Here is a 17,224-nt window from a genome sequence, read left to right as displayed (position 1 = left end):
CCCATTAGATCTGAAGCTGGAGCTGGAGTTGGACGAGCTCTTGCATTTGTAGAACCTGATGGTGGTGGAGTAGCAAAACCATTGTCAAATAGTGTACGTTCACTATCAGTTTCATCGTTTAGGATTAGGAGGCAGGTGTGTTCATACTTTAACTCGGGTTTTATGAGAAGACTTCTTTGTGCGTGCCATACTACTTGAGAGTGAAGTGGAGTGAAGTGAAGTGAAGTGAGATGACTTTATCTTTCACAGTTTATATTCACAACTTTGATATGAGATACTAAGGACAATATATGTGTGTGTGTGTGTGTGAATATATATATATACACACATATATGTATGTGTACACACACACAAATAAAAATATGTATGTGTACACACACACACATAATAATATTTAAAAAATAAAGGATTACTCTCACAATTTAATAGGACTACTAACATTAGCATTATTCAATCGTCATTGCACCAACAAAATTATGCATTTACTAAAGACTACCATCATTAGATTGTTCTATACATTTCCATTGACTACCAATCCTTTCCTAAGACCTCAATCAGTTTGCATGGTGTTCTCTCACTGCTAAGTTCTCATAGCATGCTTTTTTTATTAGATGTCTCTCTCTATAGGCTGCTTCTGAATCATTAGGTATGGAGTTTAACATCTTCTCCTCATACCTTATCTTTACCCTCCTATACCATCATTCAAGTAACTGTCTCATGGGATAAGCATCATGTATTCCACCTCCATGAGCCATCACCTTTTGAAATCCACATCGGGCTTGCCAATGTGATCTCTCCATGCCTTGTGTCGACCATATTGCTAAACTTCCCTCATTAGCAAAGTATGGACCATGCACCTTCAAGATATGTTGCATTTCTAATCATCATATGCATACTCAAAAAAACTGAAAAAAATGTATACATTTAAAATACTAGATTTAGAATGACTCTTATCATGTAACGTGTGATGCTACTTGAAGTCCAAGCTTCTACCACCACTGAATCATAAAATGTAATAACAACTGATATAATTTCTTCTACATCATCCGATGTGAAGGTCATCTTTTGTATCAAAGGTTCCAATTTGTTGAATGCAATTACACACTTTATCCTTTGCTAACTACATCACTCCTTCATCACTCTGATTAGGAATAGCCATATGTAACTTCTTCTATACATCATACTTCTCTAGTTGTCTCACTAACACTTTGTCGCTTTCATTCTTTGGTGCAGAAAGAAATTTTCTTTCCTTTGCTCCACCAAAACATGGGTTACATTTTCTCCAGATTTTTTCTCATCCTTCTTGATTTTTACTTAGCCTCGATGTAATCCAATCTTTGATAAAACTTCTTCTACTTTACTACATGCGGCTTGAGCAGGTGAAGCAGGTTATATCTTGTAAGCAAAAGACACATATTGAAACACCAATTTCTAAATAATTCTCACCATGGCATGCAAATTACAAAAATGGACTCTGGTCAAGGGAATGTTAAGAATAAGACCCGACTTTGGATCTATTGTACCATTATTCTGTCAATGAGACAAACAAGATGGTCATGGCTTGGGACACCATCTATGGATGTCTCTTCACTCCAATGTTGATTTCTATTATTGTATTTTTTGCTTGATGGCATACAATACAAACAAGGTAATTTTGTATTGGAACCATCTGACACACCAAACATGAACTTCAAAGTTTTTAGACCTCTTACAAGATGCCATTCTACTAAGTACTCACCAAAATCATCTTTCAAGATGCCATATCAACTTCATCATCTGGATTGGTAAACATTTGTCCAATGTTCTTGCATGCTCTGATTCGATGCCTCCATTGACCACCTCTAATGACCAATTTATCCATTCATTTTAGTTGTTTCGCATGCTCACCTAGCCCTAATGGAGTCAACTTCTCTAGCATAGTTTGTATCTTCCCATTCCTTTATTCTAAACTTTGCACATCAATAGACAACTAAGCATTTTCTATTTGAACAACATGCACTTCATCCTGCAAATTATTACACACATTTTCCTTATCAATCAACGCATTTGAGAGCTGCACAATCCTTGCTTCCTTGTTCTTTAATAGGTGTTGAGTAGATGTATAAATACTATATACTTGGTTGACAAGTCTTTTTATGTATCGTAGCAAACCAATATGACACTCACATACATACTTAATGAAAGATGTTAATCTTGAAAATTGAGGAGGCTGAGTAAGAGGATCAAGTGGATATATTGATCCCTCTACCCAAAGATCAACATGTTTTTTACCTAAATCTCTTTGCATCACTGTTTGGTGCACTATATTTGCTTTTGTCCTCTTATGTAAAGGTGCATACTCAAGATTTAATTGAAAGTGTATATCTCTTTTCTTTTTCCTTCCTACATCCTATATTGAAAATATACAGAAAATCAACCAAAAAACTTATAATACAAAAATTTAACCATTGAATCTTAATAAAAAAATATGATTAATTCTTAAATAGCAAACCAGATAAATATAACATATTAAAAGTTAACTTAACATAGGAAACCATAACAGTAGCAAATATTAAATCATAATATCAAGCACAGCAATTAAAGCATAACATCAAGCTTAACTATAAAACATTTTAAGAAACTTAATATAACAATTTACATAACATTGAATCATGTTAGTAAAGTATAATATTAAACTTAAATATTGTACCTTTACATTAAACATTAATTGAACAGAAAACTATATTACAAAACCATAAGAAGATATCAAAACATAAAAAAGACCAAACCTCCATAGCTTTCCTTTGAAGTCGTAGCACAATGGATATCTCTGAACAGAAAGCTCAATGAAGGGAAAGCTGAGTTTTTGGTTCCAACCAAATGGAACCAAAAAATCAACACACCCTTCATCATCAATCTTGATCTCTACATCATGTTTTCTAATGGTCTCATGTGCTTGAGAAGATCAGTGCCATAAATGTGGGAATGGAGGGAAAGGAAGAGATGTTCTAAAAAATAGAGGCAAGCTACACAATTTGAAGGCCTTACACAGAGATTCAAATTTCTCCTCTACAAAGGAGGGAAACTCGAAACAATACCCTAATCCCTCATAGCCCTACAAAAAAGAACCTAAAAAACATAATGGTTAACTCAAAACATATAAACTAAGTCTCAAAGTAAAAAAAGACTTGTAAACTAAATAGAAATTGGGGAAAATGTACAGACATGCTCTTTAAGCCCTAATCTAGGTGTGGGTAAAAAAAATTTCAAAAATATGAAGTCTACATGTAGATAAAGGAAATTTCGTAATTGAAATGTAAAAAGAGCTTAAATTCGTCAAATTTGATGAAATTTTAAAGGAAAAAGCTAGGAGGTTATTCAAGAGAGTCACATCAACAAACTGCACATTTTAAGTTCAAATTAAAAAACATTTTTTGTTATCTTCAAAATCTGGTCCCAATATTAGACAAAGATATTATCAGAATAAGAAAATAGGTGAATCTATTATAATATAGCCAGAACGTGATCTTTTAGATCCTAAAAGAAGAGAGAGAGAGAGAGCTAATACTTTAAAGTTCTTTTTGCACTTTTTCTTGATTCGTGGAAGATAGAGAATGCCCTTACAGGGCCCCTTTTTGAGTCTGTATTTTTTCCTAATGATGGTGTTGATAGAAAAGATGAAAGGAATGAAGATAGATAGAGGTCCCTCTTTGAGTCCGTGTTTTTTTCGACTGATGGTGTTCATAGAGAAGATGAAAGGAATCAAGATAGATAGATAGATAGATAGATAGATAGATAGATAGAGAGAGAGAGAGAGAGAGAGAGAGAGAGAGAGAGAGAGAGAGAGCCATAGGGGAGGGGCAATTCATGATGGAGATCTTCACATATGGTTAGGTAGTAGTAGAATAAGGCTAGATAAGATGGGGTAGTAAGAGCCAACATTTCAAATACAAATGAGATGTTACATGGTACTCAATGGAATTAAGGGATGCAATAAGGCTTCTTTTTATATATTCTATACTTGTATCCATCAGTATGTGATAAGATATTGAGAACTGCCTTACCTGTTTAAGATAGATCTAATGAAATATATTATCAAACTAGATTTTATTGAATGCATGAATCATTTTAATATAGAACCAAGTTCACCATATAGCACCATCCATGGCTCCACAACTCTTTTAGAACTATAATATTACTCAATAATAGCATATTTGTTCATATTGATCTCACTTGAAATTTTGATGCCTTACAATTAGGTGTTTACAAGAGTTATTTGGTTGTAATACTATAAAACTAATCCAAGAATTATGGATAATTGAAAATCGCATTTATATAGAAATATAAAAGAAGACTATATGCATCCAAGAAGGTAAACATTGACAATAAAAAAGAGCTACATTTAGAGTTATGCAAATTGATATGCCACAATAAATGTTCATGTAAATTTTAGAATCTAAGAGGTCCTCATTTCCTCCACATAATATTTCAAGATGTGAGACACCCAAAGGTAAGAAGTTCTAAGATGATAAACCACCAACTAATATTTATATGAAATATCTATGTCATAGTTAAACATTCACAACCTCCCCTTTCGAACACATCATATTTCACCTATGTTTGTCCACCTTTCTAGTACCCTATGCACATAACACATAAAGAAGGGGGTGTTTATAGGAGAGGTCCTTTAACTATTATATGTGGGTGTTACAAGAGATCATATGTGGTTGACATTTATAAAAGTAGTACAATAATTATTTTTCTCCCTATAAGAAAAAAGGCATTGACAGCAGCGAAATATCCAAAAAGCATACACACATAGAAGAAAATAAACATTTTCAATCAATGAAAAGGAAATACCCATGGTTATTCAAACTGAATCACCACATGATTCATACGAATTTAAAGTGTAAGAAGTATGCTTCAGAAAACAACCATTTGAATATAGGTATAATGTTATGAAACCACTAGTGGCATGCCCTCATACCTCATAAAATGCATGAAACTCAAGTCTTGGAATATGTATATAGTATGAAATTTATCTCATTATTATTTAGAGAATCTTTATAACTATTTTATTGAGACCATTTGTATTTGACATAGTTTACCATTGAACATGATATAATGTAATAATTAATAGTTTTTAAAAGTATTTATACTGTCATATCCATGACATATGAAAAAACAACAATAGAAAGTTATTGTTGTGTACTTGTATTATGAAATAAAAAGATTTAAGGAACTTAGATGGTGGTATATATCATCAATTATTTATATACATGACAAAGCTATATTATGAAATGTTGGTTTAATAATGTGTATCCCATTGATTTGAAAGAGCACAGAGCATTGTAATGCTACTTCTACATAACATCATATATGCTTAATTATAATGATAGAGTTGTAATGGTTTAATAATGTGTATCCCATTGATTTGAAAGAGGGCAGAGAGCATTATAATGATACTTCTACATAACATCATATAGGCTTGATTGTAATGATAGAGTTGTAATAAAAACTATTATAAAATGTAAGATGAGAAATGTCGGTCTCATTTATTTGAATGATTGAAAAATGTTATATTTCTACTTCTATAGATAGAATATACTATATTGTTGACTATTTTGAAAAATCGAGGAATTGTGATAAAAACTCATTCTTGATAAGAAAAATGAGAAAGCTTGGATTCTTAAAGGACTTGAATAGTGACATACTTGAAAATCTCCCTCAAATGGTTGACATAAAAGGAGTATAGAGCTTAGCAAAAAAGAAAGAGCTAGAAAATCACTTTTTTCTTGCCTTGTGCACTTGTCTGTTTGCATCTTGAATGTGATGTTTAATTGCAACCATGAGGCTAATTCATGCCTGAATTTACCTTGAGATTGGGACTTTATGAGCTATGACTAGCTATAAAATGTAGGACACAAGGAGACGCGATGAATATGATGCATATCTACTCACATTTCTAACCAAGATCTAAACCTCAATAATAAGAACACTAGCAAATGCTTAAGATGACTTGAGATATGATCACTAAAGAAGATGTGACAAATTTGAAGATAAAAGGATGGATATGCATAAGATAGGCATCTCCTACAAAGTAACTATAATAAAAAGAGCTAGTGACATTACAAGCATGGTTCAATTAAGACTTTGAAACTTGCTAAGATAAGAGTTCACCATATGATATTAGGTGTACATAATTTAATACATAAGATGCCCTTAAATAATATATGGGTTCATTCAAACAATTTTGAAGAGGTTACATTATTGGGAAGAGTCAACTCTAGCAAACACTTCATTTTTGTGAAAATCAATCAAAAATTTGAGTTTCATTTTATCTTAGTCAAAGGATTGAGTTTGATTTTGGAATATGTCAAAAAGTATTGGCTCCATATTGAGCACACGGCTTAGGGGGTGCACTACTAAGAAACCCTATGTATTACGTGCGTTCAAAGGGTATTTAAAAAACCCCTTACCCCATTGATTTTTTTATGAATAAAATGACTCCTTTTTTCTTTACGGACTTATGGGTTTTTTTTTCAAAATTGATTTTTAAAACCCTTTCTGTAAATGTATTTATGTAAGTTTACCTTAAAATTTTGAATTAAGAAACCCCTTCATTTGAACTCACATGATATAGTTATATATTTTTAATCTACGCAAGAGACACCTAGTTTCAAAGGTTCAAAAAGAGTAAGGTAACCTTAGTAAGCATAAATACAAATACTTGTGCAAAACGTTCCATATTGAAAAGGCCATGTGCATCTCCGCTTTCTTTTCAACCCTAGCATTTTTGTGAAGAGGTTACATTATTGGGAAGAGTCAACTCTAGCAAACACTTCATTTTTGTGAAAATCAATCAAAAAATTGAGCTTGATTTTATCTCAATCAAAGGGTTGAGTTTGATTTTGGAATATGTCGAAAAGTATTGGCTCAATATTGAGAGCACACAGCTTAGGGGGTGCACTACTAAGAAACCCTCTGTATCATCACGTGCGTTCAAAGGGTATTTAAAAAATCCCTTACCATTGAATAAAATGACCCTTTTTTTTTAATGGACTTATGAGTTTTTTTCAAAATTAATTTTTAAAACCCTTTCTGTAAATGTATTTATGTAAATTTACCTTAAAATTTTTAATTAAGAAACCCCTTCATTTCAACTCACGTGGTAAAGTTATATATTTTTAATCTACGCAAGAGACACCTGGTTTCAAAGGTTTAAAAACACTAAGGAAACCTTAGTAATCATAAATACAAATACTTGTGCAAGACCTTCCATACTAAAAAGGCCATGTGCAGATATCTCCCCTTTCTTTTCAACCATAAGGCAAAAAAAAGTCAATAAAGCAGGGATGACTTCGTCTTTTGCTCCATCATCCGAGTTGATCTTTCATAACATAAGAAGCGTGAATTTTTAGAAAAAAATTAGCCATAAGTCATCACTCATAGGGCCAAATCCACGTCGGTTAGTTCATACCCAATAAGAAAAAAAGAGGGAGAATTTAAGCTTTTCAACGACAAGAAGATGATGCGAAAATAGTTTATACGGCACCGTGATCAAGACCAACGTTGAAAGTTTTGCATGTGGACTTTAATATTAAATCCTTTGAAATCTACTGCCGAATCTACCTTCTACGCTCTATTTAAATGCGTGCCCATTGTCTTTCTTGCCTATAGACGCACGCATTCATTTCGACAATATGGCTTCCAAGTTTTACAATCTAACGTCCATCATTTGTTATATTATTGCTCTGGTTACAAGCATCGCCTTTGCATCTGCTAACGATCAGCAATTGAGCAGAGCAGACTTTCCCGAAGGCTTTGTTTTTGGCACTGGATCTTCTGCATATCAGGTTCGATTCTCATTTATATCATTGTTTTCAATTTCTAATTTGTATTTAAAGTAACAAATGCACTAGCGGGTTGGGATCATTAAAAAGCATTATGAAATCCAGCTTAATGAGGTTAGTTGCGAGTTAATTCCCGTGAGATTGGCGATGGTTGCGTAGAAATAGCAACAAACAATGAATTGCCGAGATTACAAAGATCTCTTATTAATTAGCATTGAGAAGCGTCTCCCTTTTTATTCCGCTGCAGTATGAAGGCGCAGCAAACGAAGGTGGACGAGGGCCTAGCATATGGGACACATTTTCACGGGTGGAAGGTTGGTCTGTGACGATTAAAGCCCTGTAAATGCTTTGTCAGAGTATGATTTAGAAACCTAATCGGCATGTGTATGATGAGCCTGAGCAGGAAACGTACTCGGCAACGCCAACGGGAATGTCGCCGACGATGAATATCACCGCTACAAGGTGTCCCATTTTCTAAACTGACGAGAGCTTAATTCTACTATTACACGTTTTTTAAAAAATTTCTTTAATTTACTTCTCAAAAAATAATGGAGATCCTCCCTTTACCTCATCCCCCTACTTCTACTTCCATTGAAGGACAACTTTATGTACACATACACTATTATTGTTTGTCGTGTGTGCATTGAAGGACAACTTTATGTACACATACACTATTATTGTTTGTCTATGTGTGCATGTATAGTTATTTGTCTATGTGTGCATTTATACACTATTATTGATTCTCTATGTGTGCATGTATGCACATGCACACATACACAAGCAACAATGTATTTATTCATAAAGTTATCCTCAAACAATTGTGTATTTATTAAATAAAGTTATCCTCGGATGCATGCGTGTGCACGTGTATGCTTTAATGCAAATGGATGCATTCTTCTTGCTAGATAAGGTGGAGCTTGCTCGTCCATGGCCCATGCCACATGAAAGCTAGAGAGACATGGGTTCAAGACATGATTCATTTCCCTAACTTTTATACCCCCTTATCACCTTAAATCTTGACTAACTTTTGTACCCTCTTTCCCTAACTTTTATACCCTCTTTCCCTAACTTTTGTACCCACTTTCCCTACTTTTGTACCCTCTTTCCCTTACTTTTATACCCTCTTTCTCTAACTTTTATACCCTCTTATCACCTCGAGCCTTGATTAGCTTTAAGCTAAAATCTCACTTTTGCATTGTTAACAAAACATTGTTTTATAAAAACTTACCTTTGTAGGACTAATTACTTCTTCTACAAGGATCTAAAGTGTTCATATTAGCATTTTGCACTTACAAGCAACACTCTTAACTTAAACAAACATCTTTTGGCTTTTATACTCTAATATTAATGAGATTAAAGCACTCTAAAGTACAATATGCTTTAGTTAAGCATGTTAATTAATCTCTTTTATTTTAATGTGTGGTCATGCCATGCCATGTTCATAGGAGGATATATTACTCATGTCTGCAATGGGAATGGATGCTTATCGCTTCTCTATATCATGGCCACGCTTATATCCAGGTATTCACAATGATTTATGTTAGAATTAATGTAATTGTTATACATTTGTTCGTATACATTTTTTCTTTCGAATTTCTTTAGCTTAAACAAGAACTTTTGTCCCATTAAAACTTCCTCTTGAATTCATTACCTTTCCTTAAGGACCTCTTAATGTATACATTTTGTCTACTCCTTAGGAGGCTTCTTTGTTTAACGCCCTACATCTGAATCAAGTCCAAAAATAAATGGAATTGAAATCTTATTAAATGTAAGTTTTCATGTGTGCCTACAGAGGGAAATGGTCAAGTCAATGAGGTTGGAATAGCATACTATAACAATCTTATCAATGGTCTTCTTGCGAAAGGTAGTGTATGCATCCCAAGGTTTTCTAAAAACTAACAAGGTTATCAACTAGGTAATAGGATTTGATTGATTTTGCATTAATAAAAAAATACAAACCAACCTTCTAAAATTGATTAGGTATTCTAAAAACTAACAAACATTTTTAAGGTTATTACAATTAGGTAATATGATTTGATTGATTTTGTGTTGAAAAAAAATTATCAACCAACCTTTTAACCTTGATTAGGTATTCAACCTTATGTGACTTTATACCATTGGGATTTGCCACAAAAACTTCAGGATGCTTATGGGGGGTGGCTTAGACCAAAGATTGTGTAAGATATCTCTCATTCTAGTATATGCTAGAACTTTTTCTCCTTTCACATAAATTTTCATTTTTAAAAATTTAAGGAGACTAAGTTTCATATTGCTAAATGAGATGATTCATCGTATAAAACTTTTAGGGAGGATTTTGCAAACTATGCGGAGACATGCTTTCAAAACTTTGGGGATCGTGTCAAGCACTGGATAACCTTCAATGAGCCCACTACCTTTATTTTGAATGGCTATAATAGTGGAATTTTTCCTCCACAAAGGTGCTCAACTTGGGTTGGAAATTGTACACAAGGGAATTCAGCGACTGAACCATATATTGTGGCTCATAATGTATTGTTAGCCCATTCAACCGTAGTTGATATATATCGAAAAAAGTTTCAAGTTAGTATCCTCTAACCTTGCATAGTTTCTCTTTGATTTCTTGAAGTTAGACTTTCAAATCTGTGAATAAAGATAGTCCTTATATCTATTCTTATATAACAAGCATCCATGTACATGCACATAAAAACACACACATGCATGCGCACACAACCCCACACACACACACACACACACACACACAAACACACACACACATGTGTGTGTGTGCATGCAAATAGATAGTTTGTTTGAACAAGAGTGAGAAATAGTTTTTGCATAACAATTATATGTGGTCCTCATGTTTTATAAATATAAAATAACTCTTTTTGTCAAAATCATTGTAATAGATACAACAAAATGGAAAAATTGGCATCACACTAGCTGCCAGTTGGTACATCCCCTATAGCAACAGTGAAGATGTGAAAGCTGTCAGTAGATTACTCGATTTTACATTCGGATGGTATGTGTTACTTTTTATCTTGTTTTTTTTATATAACTAAGTTACCTTTAATGGATGGTATGTGTTACTCTTGTTCTTAGAAATAATTTCAAGGTATCATTTACAATTTGATGGTACATGATATTCTCGATTTATTTTAATTTTAGGAATTTGCAATTGTGAGTGTAATTTATTATGTTTTCATTTCAAGGTATATAAGTCCATTATTATATGGATATTATCCCACTGTTATGCGTGAACTTGTGGGTGATCGCCTACCAACTTTCACAACACAACAAAAGCAAAAGCTTCATAACTCATTGGATTTTGTTGGTCTTAACTATTACACCTCATACTATATCAGTAGTGTTAATTCTTACCCCAATGCCAATGAGACTAGTTTTTATCAAGACAGTATGACAAACACAACAGGTGAGCACTTCAAGACTTTTTCTTCAAATACTCATCAAAGCTATTTGAATTCCTTTAGATCTTAAAGTTGTTTTGTATTAAGTAAGTTAAGTGGTCTCCAAAGTGGTTGTGTGTTTTTAATGTCCTCCATTTATACATATATAACTTCTAAATTTATAACTTTAATCTTTAAAGTTTTTTTGTAGTTAATTGGTTTCCAAAGTGGCTGTGTGTTTTTAATTTCATCCATTTATACATATATAAATGGATGAAATTTATAGCTTAACTTATAACCTCATACATATATATAACTTCTAAATTTATAGCTTAACTTATAACCTCATACTACAATTCCAGCAATATCATCCAATAGGGACAATATTAGACTTTAACAAGGTCTCATAAGGGACTTAGCACTAGGCCCTACAACTCGAGAATAGTGTGTCCTTTTTTTTTTTATGTCCTGCACTCATAAATGCAGTCACATAGCCCACACAAATCATGCATTCTACTTGGCAAAGTGCAATAACATAAGCCATTTCCTTACTAGTTGGCCACATTTAGCCACCAACGAGTGTCCAAACTGGGAGTTACTATGTGGTTCTTGGGTTTTGTACTACAATAGCTACTCCTCATATAGGGGGCCTTTTAAATTAGAGCACATCCATCTCCCATAGTGACAATATGAGGGTGGACATTTGAGAAAATGTTTTTTCAACATTTTCCAATCAGACCTTACCTTTTTATTTTTGGTTTTACTGAAACCTTACAAAGTTTCACGTTTTATTGGGGACATAGACAAAAATATGTTTATTCTTTTCTACAAGGGTTTTTATTGTGGAATATAGTTTATTATTCCAAATACATGAGATAACTTTATCTTGGAGTTGAAAAGTTGAGATCATCATACAGTACGGGGGCTCAGGTTGCAGAATAGATACTTCAATATTAACATAAGGCACATGGATTTGGTTTTAGTGCACATGGAACCTATTAATCAATAAACCACACTATGAGGTTGAATAATAATAAATTTATGGGTGAATTTCAACCTCAATTTTTTAAGATGTCTTAGGTTAAGAAAATATTTTCAAAATAATTTATGATCAAGGTTAATATCTTTATGATGATTTTATTAAAAGGTTTCTTAGGTTGAGAGAATATCTTTAAAATAACTTTATGTATGAAGGTTAATATCTTTATCATACGACTTCGGATTGTCTTTATGCTAAATATCTTAAACACTACAATGGAATTTATTAACCTTTAGTCTAAATTAAAAAATTAATGTGTTCTTCCAAGGTTATAATTTACAAAAAATTATGCTTGCTTTGCTATTTCTTCTCCATGTCATAAGCAATTAGTAATTTCTCATGTACTCCTAAAATAATAGAGTAACGAGCATAAGAAAAGGAGAAAGATCCAATTGATACCACTTGATTTCTTGCTCATATTGGGTTTTCTTAGTTTCTCCTAAAATTGTTGAGTAAAAACATTATAAATTTTCATGTTTGAGTTGGCATTCTCTTCTGTGATTATATTAAGGGGTTTCTTAGGTACTAAAATTGTAGAGTCAAGAAACTATAAAAGATTCATGTTTGATTTGGCATTGTCTTCTTCCTCTTAAGTGGTTTCTTAGAGTGACTCTTAAAATTTTAGAGTATAGAGACTATCAAAGTTTCATGTTTGAGTTGGCATTCTCATTTTTTCTTATAATTGTCTTTTAAACATTGAATAGGTGAACGCAATGGAGTTTTGATTGGGCAACAGGTATTTATTTATTAGAAATAGTTTTTAAAATAAAATTTATCCATGAATTAAAAATTGTTAGCTTGTAAGAATTTAGAAATGCCAAGCTTTTGAAACTCAACAATTCTTGTAAGAACTATTTGAAAATGTTAGCTTGTAATAAGAACTGCTTAAAAATGTTAACTTGTAAGAACTATTTAAAAAGTTAGCTTGTGAGTCAATAATGCTTTGTAAAGTGATAAGACTTTCACTTATTGTTGCAGGCTGCATCAGACTGGTTGTATATTTATCCAAAAGGGATTCATGATCTTTTGAAGTACATTAAGAGAACCTACAACATGATACCTCCAATATTTATAACAGAAAATGGTATGCTGGTAATTTGTTCTTGGTCTATTTGAGATATTTAATTCTTCTTATATTTTATAATATTTTCTTTCTATGTTTGTGTGTTCGTGTGTGTGTGTGTGGTGGGGTCATAGGTGTGGATGAAAAGAATAATGCATCTTTACCTCTAAATGAAGCATTAAAAGACCCTACAAGAATAAACTTCTACAATGATCATCTCTCATACCTTGAATTGGCTATAAAGTAAGTTATACATAATTTTAAAAAGTTATCTTTAAAATAAATTATCAAGGTTTATTCTTATAGTTTTAAAAAAAAAACAAAGTTTATCAAGATTTTCTATTTATTGCCTTAGGGAAGGAGTTGATGTGAGAGGCTTCTTTGCATGGTCTCTTCTCGATGATTTTGAATGGACATTTGGGTATTCTATTCGATTTGGTCTACATTTTGTAGATTACACCACCCTTCAAAGGTATCCAAAAGAATCAGCTGGGTGGTTTAAAAAGCTATTAAATAACAAAGATGTATGACGGTGATGTATCTTATTAAGTACTTGAGATTCTAAAGGGTATTTAAAGTTGGACTTAGCTTTAAGATGAGGGAATGATCTCTCATCTCTCTCTCATGGTGATTGTATAGGTCATATATTAGTCATGTGTGTAAATATAATAGAAAATTCTTGGTGATTGTTGAAGTCATATAACAGTATAAAAATTTATTTTTGCTGCTCTATTACACCTCTCCACACATGGTTTCATAGATAAAAATGTGTACACATACAATAGATATGTTTCATAGACATAATGTGCACACTTACAACAAATAGGTTTCATGAAAACACACCAATAGATAAAAGCACTAGCACATTAGAAATATAGCATGCATCACCAAAATCAAAGCAAATCATTAGAATAAAGAATGACTCAATATACCTTTAGATAACTCAAAAAAATATGCACATATGTAAATGAAAACAATACTGAAAAATAATATGTAGAAAGTAGATGCATCAACAATAAGATTTTTCAAGAAGAGATTAACCATTAGTCTAACAAAAACAACATAAAAAAACAATAGTACATCATCTAGGCAATGAACTATACATACATCAATACATATATGAAGAAAATATCAACCAATTGTCTGGTCAAGCAATAACATAAAAATAGCATATCAAGGCAAGGAATTATCCCTCAATTTCCATACATCAATATAAACACAATTTGCTACATCTAGACAAAGCAACCATACAACTACTTCTATATTGTGCCCCAGAGCACAACCTATTAGTTTCTATGCCCATCTTGTTTGACGACCACTTTATTTTATCTCATGAAGATGTTGTCATTTCTCCAATAACCTACTATAAGAGCTATTTGTATGTGTTGAGTCTCAAATTCTAAATGCCATCTTAGAGACAAAGATCCCCTCCTCAAATTCTAAATGCCATCTTAGAGACAAAGATCCCCTCCTCAAAAAAATTTACATCCCGTCCTCTTAAAATTTAGATTCCCTCCTCTTAAAAGTTAGATACCCTCCTCAAATTTTAGGTGCTCTTAGGGAGATAGATCCCCTCCTATTAAAAACTAGGCACTCCTTATACCTTATTAAGGCCCCTACTATAATAGCTATTTGTATGTGTTCAGTCTCAAATTCTAAATGCCATCTTAGAGACAAAGATCCCCTGCTCTTAAAATTTAGATCCCGTCCTCTTAAAATTTAGATTCCCTTCTCTTAAAAGCTAGATACCCTCCTCAAATTTTAGGTGCTCTCTTAGGGAGATAGATCCCCTCCTGTTAAAAACTAGGCACTCCTTATACCTTATTAAGGCCCAACTTTGCTCTTGATTTTATTATTTTAACTTTGATGGATCAATCACATCCAAAATTATTTTGTACACTATCGAATGTTGACAAAAAATGTTTGTCGTTCCTAAACAGTAAATGTCCATTTTCCACATTCTGACCAAAAGTTGCAACCACCATATTACACAAGAATACACCTTGAACATAAATCTTGTTAAGAGTTGCATTTTGTGTAGCGATATGGAACTTCTATACCTGACTTAGCAAGTTTATAAAGTTTGGTATTCCAAAATAGTGACTTGTAATGCATTAAACTACATAGGGCCCTCTTGTACAAGAAAAATTATACAACGGTGATGATCAACAAGAGCTACCTAAGTTCTATAAATCTAAGGAAGTATCTCCATGTTTTCAATTTGACTAGCATAGTATTCCAACTAATAATAAATGATTGTATTTCTTCCTTAATCAAATTTCACTAATAAAGTCTTAGCATGCAATGACATAGGCCTATTTGTTTTCCTACAGTAATTCCATACATGGAGATTATTCCTTTTAGAAACCCCCCCTCCTCTATGAAACTCGTTCTATGATTTGTCAGAAGATATGACATTCCATGAAGGCACGCCCTCAAGATCATAATCAATACACTGAAGTGCTTCCTAAGGAAATATGAATGGAATATTATCTAGTCAATTACATTTCTTGAGAGAAGATTTAAAAAATACTTCATGTGATTTAATATTTAAGATAATCTTGATTCTATTGATTTTTGGATCAACATTTCTATCTATTTTTAGAGTAATTTACTTGGAATTTTCTTGTTAAATCCTCTTGAACTATGTACATTTCAATGCAGATACAGTTCTCTTACAAATTTGAGCAGTTTATTGTGTAGTTTGAATTTCTGTTGTAATTCTATACAAAGCTTATACTACAGAAGTAAATTTCAAGAATATTGGTGCATAATTTTAAATTTTACAAATATTATTGTGCAAAATAAAAAACCTTGGTGCAAACTTGAGTAGTGAGTGGTTCTTTATTGAAAAAATTCCTAATCTTGATCATTTCTTTGTAAGAGTTAGAAAATCATGTAATGTTACAAAGTTTAATGCGAGTAATGTGTTCTTGCCTAATTCAATGCAACTAAGGAAGATTATTGAATCTTATTGGAGGTAATGCAAGATTATTGCATCACTTGGTGGTTTGAAGAGATCATGATAATATCTTGACCAAGAAAGAGTTTACAGCAATGATCTATACTAATCACAATGTGATTAGTGATCGATTTGGGTGAAGTTTGATCTCTTGTGCATCATTTTCAAAGAGAAAGCTCCAATTGCATAATCGTGCGATTGTTAAGTGTATCTATCTTTATAGCAATGATCTATGCTAATAAATGAGTGCATCCATCTTTGCAGACATCATTTTAGTATAAGAAACCTGTCAAGAAATACCAACCAAAGGAAAACACTTAAAGAAAGCTAAACCCTAACATTTGTAGCTGCTAAATTACAACCCTGTTGAGATTTAAACCCAAGTCTCTTGTGCAACTAGTGCTCAGAGTTCCTGCCTGCATATAACAATTGATAACAGCTTTGGAAAAGATAGCAAATTAGAGGCAAGGCCATCAAAGTTGGGAAGCAGTAGCCACTTAAGGTCTAATCTTGTAGCTGGAGATTTTTCTTGAAAAAGGCACAAATTTCCTTGAGCTCTATAGGAGAAGTAAATGACGTAGCTCCTTGTAGGTCTGGAAGGTGAGATTGTTGAATCCTAGAGACTGCAATGCAGCAACAGACTTCTCTCTCCATACTTGAACAAGACAATATCTGTCCCATATTGACCAAAAAAAAAAGGGAAAATTCTCTAGCTTGTTCCAAGGTAAACTTGAGCACCATAGCCATTTTTCCGAAGGGACCCTTGGCTTTTGGATTGCAACAAGCAGGGAATGCTCGCCTTCGCTAGTTTCTTGCAGTAGCTCTTTTTTGACCAGTTTTGATGATGATCCTATCTTTCCTTTTCAAGCTCTTTGTAGGAGTTGGGATCTTGACCTATTGATCAGAAAGAAGAGTAAAAGCTTGGCATTGGCATTTCCATAGCCA

At 32.8% G+C, this 17,224-nt stretch overlaps 1 protein-coding gene across 2 annotated transcripts; it reads left to right on the top strand.

The window, feature by feature from the left end:
• The first annotated feature begins 7,674 nt into the window (after window positions 1-7,674).
• LOC147633262 (beta-glucosidase 12-like) lies at window positions 7,675-14,010 on the top strand. 2 transcript variants are annotated; one of them, XM_086806291.1, is made up of 13 exons: window positions 7,675-7,835; window positions 8,080-8,146; window positions 8,236-8,294; window positions 9,278-9,353; window positions 9,625-9,696; window positions 9,922-10,009; window positions 10,139-10,391; window positions 10,718-10,830; window positions 11,021-11,241; window positions 12,959-12,990; window positions 13,233-13,338; window positions 13,452-13,560; window positions 13,673-14,010. In XM_086806291.1, the coding sequence occupies exons 1-13, from the start codon at window positions 7,683-7,685 to the stop codon at window positions 13,845-13,847; spliced, it is 1,524 nt and encodes a 507-aa protein (XP_086662417.1). In that variant the 5' UTR covers window positions 7,675-7,682; the 3' UTR covers window positions 13,848-14,010. The 2 variants fall into 2 exon arrangements, with proteins under 2 accessions (XP_086662417.1, XP_086662418.1); XM_086806292.1 differs by having other exon boundaries at window positions 13,678-13,819.
• Window positions 14,011-17,224: the final 3,214 nt, after the last annotated feature.

This window comes from Cibotium barometz, chromosome 12 (assembly GCF_041138505.1).
Source record: "Cibotium barometz isolate CiBa-2024 chromosome 12, ASM4113850v1, whole genome shotgun sequence".
Lineage (NCBI taxonomy): Eukaryota > Viridiplantae > Streptophyta > Polypodiopsida > Cyatheales > Cibotiaceae > Cibotium > Cibotium barometz.
This window is presented reverse-complemented; position numbering and strand designations above follow the sequence as displayed.

What these genes read in the sequence shown, in the direction of transcription:
- LOC147633262 (XM_086806291.1), top strand. Translation starts at nt 7,683, where the DNA reads ATGGCTTCCAAGTTTTACAATCTAACGTCCATCATTTGTTATATTATT. An exon ending in CTCGATTTTACATTCGGATG is followed by an intron (nt 10,831 to 11,020) that starts GTATGTGTTACT and finishes TTTCATTTCAAG; the next exon opens with GTATATAAGTCCATTATTAT. An exon ending in GAGTTTTGATTGGGCAACAG is followed by an intron (nt 12,991 to 13,232) that starts GTATTTATTTAT and finishes TTATTGTTGCAG; the next exon opens with GCTGCATCAGACTGGTTGTA.